Genomic DNA, 6,000 nt, shown 5'->3' with positions numbered 1-6,000 from the left:
ACCCCAGGTCCTCTGGGCAGTGGGGTTGATACTGGGCAAGACGGGGGGGGGGGGGGCGCGCCGGGTGGTGGTGCTTCCATGCCTCTGGAAAGGCTGGGGATGGGGCTACCCTCCCCCAGCCAGGGCCCCACACCAGCCCCTCCTCCGGCTGGCCCCACACTGCCATGAGTGCACCATGCGAGACTCCAGCTGTCCCCACGGTCACAGTAGCAGTGAATGGGAGCCCCAGGCCCTTTTGAATCACTGGGCCTTGCTGCTCCCCCCCCCCCGTGGCAGGCCTGTCTCTGGACTGGGCAGCCCCCTGTCTCTCCAGCTTCTCCGCTGGCTTGGGAGGCAATGGCGAAGTGCCCCGGAAGAGGGCATGGATCCCAGCCGTGCCTAGAGCCATGGCCCACTCCCTGCCCTTGGGCCCGGATGGGTTTTTCCCATGGCCAGAGGGGGGAGACTCGCGCAGGAGCCGTGGGATGGAGAGTCCACGACAGCATCGCAAGAGGAAACGTGGCTGTGAAACCTCCACCATGAGCAGGGCGGGAGGGGCCAAGCATAGAATCCCAGGGTGGGAAGAGACCTCTGGAGTCATCGGGTCCAGCCCCCTGCCAACCGACCCAACTATAGCAACCAATGCTTGGACTTGCTGGACGTCCAGCTGCCCACGTCCCTGAGGATCACTCCCAAACGGGGAGCTGGAAAGGGAACCCCCCCTCCTGCATCTGGGCACTTGGCTCTCTCGCGCCTAATCCCAGCACCAGCTGGTGCCAACTCCCTGCCATCCAGCTAACGACGTTCACAGTCGGCGAGCGGCCAGGGCGCTGCTCCATTTGTCACTCTGCCTGTTGCTCATTTCAGTCCCCCGGCACGGTTCTGCCGAGCCCCCGAGCAGCACCTTCGCCCTGGCAGCGTGTCAGCTGGGAGCGTTTCCTCTCGCCGCCTGCCCCCCGGACCACGGCCGCGCGCTTCTCAACGCCGGTTCCTGCAGCTCCGGCCCGCTTCCCTCCTATCGATCGAGGAAGCAGGCGCTGGAAACAAGCACGTTATCCACTCCCAGCACTGGTCACACGGGCCGCGAGGCCACGGGGATGAGATGCCGCCAATGCTGCCTAATGAACAAGCATCTTAATTAAGGGACTTCTATCTCCTCACTTCCTAATAAGCGGAAGAGGCGCGTGTGACAGTCAGCGGGCTAATGATGGAGCAGAGAATTACAGGGAGAGAGGCAGCACGGGCCAAGCAACTATGCAGCATTGCAGCCTGGAAACATTTTGGCTTTGGAAAGGGTTCAGAAAAGGGCAACTAAAATGATTAGGGGTTTGGAACGAGTCCCATATGAAGAGAGGCTGAAGCGACTGGGACTTTTCAGTTTAGAGAAGAGGAGACTGGGGGGGGGGGGGGGGAGATATGATAGAGGTCTATAAAATCAGCAGTGGTGTGGAGAGGGTGCATAAAGAAAAGTTATTTATTAGTTCCCATAATAGAAGAACTAGGACACCAAATGAAATTAGTGGGTAGCAGGTTTAAAACTAATACAAAAGTTCTTCACACAACGTGTAGTCAACCTGCGGAACTCCTTGCCAGAGGAGGCTGTGAAGGCTAGGACTAGAACAGAGTTTAAAGAGAAGCTAGATAATTTCATGGAGGTTAGGTCCATAAAAGGCTATAAGCCAGGGGATAGAAATGGTGTCCCTGGCCTCTGTTTGTCAGAGGCTGGAGATGGATGGCACGAGGCAAATCGCTTGATCGTTGTCTTCGGTCCACCCCTCTGGGGCACCTGGTGCTGGCCACTGTCGGCAGACAGGCTACTGGGCTAGATGGACCTTTGGTCTGACCCAGTACGGCCGTTCTTATGTTCTTATGCCACACGCACCACCAAGGGTACAGACTCTTCTCCGCTCCCCGTGTGAAGCTTTAGTTCAAACCTCCCCCAGCACCCTCCTTTCCAAACCAATACCCAAGGCGCCAACGCAACAGAACCAGCTCACTGCAGCACAGGGTTAGGGGTGTTTTATTCTTTGCTTTGGTCTATACAAAAAAAAAAAAAAAAAAACCCTCACAGAAATAATAAAATCTTCAGTTCCTGAACCACATTCCAAGAAGATCCATACCTTCCCGACGGAAGCAGTAAGCCATCGGCTCTAGAGCCGCTTTAAAAATGCATGAAGAGAAGGGGGGAGGGAAGCACGCCACTCACCAGAAAGGAGACCGGATAAATTGTGCAACAGTCGGATCAATACAAGGACAGTTCCTAGTGGTTAGAGTCACTCCTCTATCGGAAGGACAGTTCACTGAAATTCTGCTCACCCGTTTGATGGGAAAGAATAAAGCTATTGTCACGGCCTTTGGGTTAGGACAAAGATCCAAGGAGAAACACAGCACCCTTTGTTTTCTGCAAACTCACTGGATTCGCTAGTTTTAATTTAAAAGTCCGGAGAAAGCAAAAAAGCTCATTGGAAAGTGTGAAGAGTATTATTCTTTTCGGAACACTAAACACAGAACAGGAAGTGGGAAGTTAAAAAGCTTGAACGTAAGATCAGACAGCAAAAGCCATTTGCACCGTATTAAAAAATAAAAGAAATATATATTTATAGAAAAGGCGGTTACTGGTACGCCAACCGAGTTGGAGAATGACGCGAGGGGGTGGGGGTCTGCGTGTTTTAAAGCTTCGGAAACAGGATTTTGGCTTGGCTGGAGGGCGTTTGAAGCAATCTCGGGAAGAAAGGGCCTTTCTCGCAGACCCCCAGCAAGAGAGAAATAAAAATAAAACATCTAAAAATAAAGCCTCTGGTGGGAATGGAAAAGTTTGTCGTCTCAGGCACTTCTGTCTCCCAAGTCCCTCTCGCCCGCGTTCAGCCTTGGAGCCATCCTCTGCTGGCTGGAGAACACACCTGCGGAAGGGAGGACGGCGTCAGACCGCGGCGTACCACGGGGCCCCTTGGTGACAAGGTCGATCAGGGTGGGGCTTGTTTCGAGGGCTTGGGAAACGCCAGGTTCTTTGGGGCTAGCTCGGCGGAGGCAGAAGGTGCATTGAAGGGACAGTCCTGGGCTAGTCTAGTTCAGCCACCGACCTGCTCCCCACTGCCCCCACCCCTCGTCTTGCGGCAGAGCAGGCTGCTGTCTCATGGCTCCCACGCCGCTGTTCCCTTGTGACCACAGAGGAGAGGAAGCGAACTCACGGGGCTATGCCCCCACCTTGGGGAGCGCACAGCTCTTGGTTTAGGTCCTTGGTACCATGCGAGTGCCTGGGGCGGATTGTCCCCAGGCAGCCAGGAATGCTGGTGGGCAGGACGGCCACAGTCACGCACCCCAGTGGGGCCTTCCACCCGGCCAGCCACTGGCGAGTGCACTGCGGCTCAGCCAAGCTGCCCCGTCATTGGATCCTGCGGCTGCCCCATGTCCGGGGGGCGTCCCATCCCTGGCTCAGCTACCTCCTCGGCCTTGCGCTCTCCACTTGGCATCTGCTGACCCGCCCAGCCCCCTTCCTGACCCACCTAGTTCCTGGCCTCGTGCCTAGGGCCCTAGACCGATGCCCAGAGGTGGAGGGAGGGGGAGGATGCGCTCACGGACAGCGTGGCAGGCCCAAAGCTGTCCACCGCCCTGCCCCACAGCACTCAGGCAGGAGCAGGCCGAGGCAGCCACGTCCCCCTACCTCGTGCAGTGCCTGGGGGGCGGGTTAGGCCAGCATGTGGTCGCCGTAGGTCGCTCGGACACCGTCACTGTAGGCATCCATGGGGTAGTCTCCGTCCATGTCCATGTCCATATGGTCCAGGGGAACGTCGCCCGAATACATACGATAGCCAGCATCCAGATCTAGCCACCAGGGGAGAGAGCAGCCGTCAGCCCGCACCCCAGCCACGGAGCTCGCTGGGAGTGAGGGGAGGGGGGGGGGCTTCCTGCTCCCAGGCAAGCATCGTAGCCACCCTCCCGGGCACCGAATGCATCAGGGCTGGGGTCCAGCCAGCCAGCCCCACACCCTGCAGAGACCCCACAAGGGGCAGAAAGTTTCTCTGACACTGGCTCATGCCCCGAGGCAGGAGGAACAAAAGTCACAGCCAGGCTCCCGGCCACACGTGGTCCCAAGGGGGCAGAGAAATCCGGCTCAACGCAGGGCGCATGGCAAGGCCACCCTGCCGGTGCTGGGGCCCGGCGTTCAGTTCCCTGGGCCCGGCGTTAGGAGCCGGCCAGGCAGACGCTCAGAGCCCTCGCAATTCCGCTGCCCGCCCACGCGAGGTGATGCTGAGGAGCGGGGGCAGGTGGCTACAGCCACCTGAGGGGGGCTTCTGGCAAAGGGCCCGCCGGGGCCCCAGGACACCGGCCCTGCCGGGCTGGGCGCTTTCAGCACTTACCCTCCGGGTAGGGCTCGTTGATGGGGATCATGCTCTGCGCCTAGGGAGAAGGAAAAGCGCACGGGTCACTCGAGGGCGCACAGGAGCAGGACCCCTGCACAGGACCCCTGGCAGCAATGGCTTCTGGGAGGGGGGTCACACGGCCAGGGCAGCCAATTCCCTCCCCCACCTGCCCCATGTCCGGCCCAGAGCCGGCTCCTGAGGTGGTGACAGGGCTGAGCCATTTGATGGGCTGGGCCACAGCTCCTGGGGGCCCCACGGTGCTGGGAAATGCTGCACGGGCTGATGGCAGCCCCAGCAGGTCCCTTGGGCCCAGGCTTAAGACGCCTCCAGTGACATGGAGCCACTGTGCCCTCCTTATCCACCGGCCCCCGGGCACGTCGGACCAGCTTCTCAATGGAGCTCGGACCTCTCAACTAACCCCTTCCCTCCAGCCCCCACCGAGGGCCACGCACTCAAGGCTCAAGTTCTTCCCCCTCCAGATGCCTTTCACCCCGGGGCCTCCAGAACCCCCTGAGGTGGTGCACAGCCCCGTGGCCTCCCAGACGCCCTGGGTGCAAACCCCCCTGGCGGGCAGGCGGCGGGAGAACCATCTCAGCTCCGGGGGAGCTCCTGTGTCCCTAGGAAGAGCCATGCGCTGACCCTAACCGGGGTCCCCCCTTCCCCCCCGACAGGCACTTACGGCTTCCCAGGCGGCGGGGTCATGCTTGAAGAGCGAGTTGGTGAGCTCCACAGAGACGCGTTTCCGGTAGTCGGGGTTCTTGTCCTCGGAGATGCGGAAGAGCACGGCTGCCGCGTAGGTGGCTGGAGACGTGGGAAGAGGAAAGCTCTACACGCCAGCGCGGGGCAGAGGGAGCCGCGCTGCGCGGGGCAGACGGCCAGCGATTCCCGCTCCCCCACTCCGCAGGGTTGTCACGGTGCCTTCCCGAGAGCTGCCAAGCCCCGGCTTCCTTGGTGCCCGGGCATCGTTTCACACAGGCAGGCCTGTGGGCCGTCGCCCTCCCGCTGCGCGCCCCCCGCCCCTCGAACGCTGGAGCCAAGTGCGAGAGGCAGTGGAGGGGAGGCACTTTCTGAAGAGTTTTACTGGCCTAGCAGCCCTGTGCATGGCAAAGGGGGCAGAGAGGGGCAGCACAGACAGACCCCACCAGCCGGCAAGGGCGTCCTGACGGTGGCACCAGAGGGGCAGCTCAGACGGACCCCACCAGCCGGCGAGGGCGTCCTGACGGTGGCACCAGAGGGGCAGCTCAGACGGACCCCACCAGCCGGCGAGGGCGTCCTGACGGTGGCACCAGAGGGGCAGCACAGACAGACCCCACCAGCCGGCGAGGGCGTCCTGACGGTGGCACCAGAGGGGCAGCACAGACAGACCCCACCAGCCGGCGAGGGCGTCCTGACGGTGGCACCAGAGGGGCAGCTCAGACGGACCCCACCAGCCGGCGAGGGCGTCCTGACGGTGGCACCAGAGGGGCAGCACAGACGGACCCCACCAGCCGGCGAGGGCGTCCTGACGGTGGCACCAGAGGGGCAGCACAGACGGACCCCACCAGCCGGCGAGGGCGTCCTGACGGTGGCACCAGAGGGGCAGCTCAGACGGACCCCACCAGCCGGCGAGGGCGTCCTGACGGTGGCACCAGAGGGGCAGCACAGACAGACCCCACCAGCC

General features: G+C 61.2%; 1 protein-coding gene across 3 annotated transcripts in view; it reads right to left on the bottom strand.

Annotated features, from left to right (window-relative positions):
- Window positions 1-1,983: 1,983 nt before the first annotated feature.
- Window positions 1,984-6,000, bottom strand: part of JUP (junction plakoglobin) — a 57,476-nt gene continuing 53,459 nt past the window's right edge. For all 3 annotated transcript variants that reach the window (XM_075911529.1, XM_075911531.1, XM_075911530.1), the window contains exons 12-15: window positions 5,020-5,141; window positions 4,338-4,377; window positions 3,641-3,801; window positions 1,984-2,879 (exon numbers count right to left, since the gene is read on the bottom strand). In XM_075911529.1, coding sequence (XP_075767644.1) covers window positions 3,665-3,801; window positions 4,338-4,377; window positions 5,020-5,141 — 299 coding nt within the window. In that variant the 3' untranslated portion in view covers window positions 1,984-2,879; window positions 3,641-3,664. The remainder of the gene's footprint in view (window positions 2,880-3,640; window positions 3,802-4,337; window positions 4,378-5,019; window positions 5,142-6,000) is intronic.

Source organism: Pelodiscus sinensis, chromosome 29 (assembly GCF_049634645.1).
Source record: "Pelodiscus sinensis isolate JC-2024 chromosome 29, ASM4963464v1, whole genome shotgun sequence".
Lineage (NCBI taxonomy): Eukaryota > Metazoa > Chordata > Testudines > Trionychidae > Pelodiscus > Pelodiscus sinensis.
Note: the sequence above shows the minus strand (reverse complement) of the source record. Positions and strands in the feature narration are given on the sequence as shown.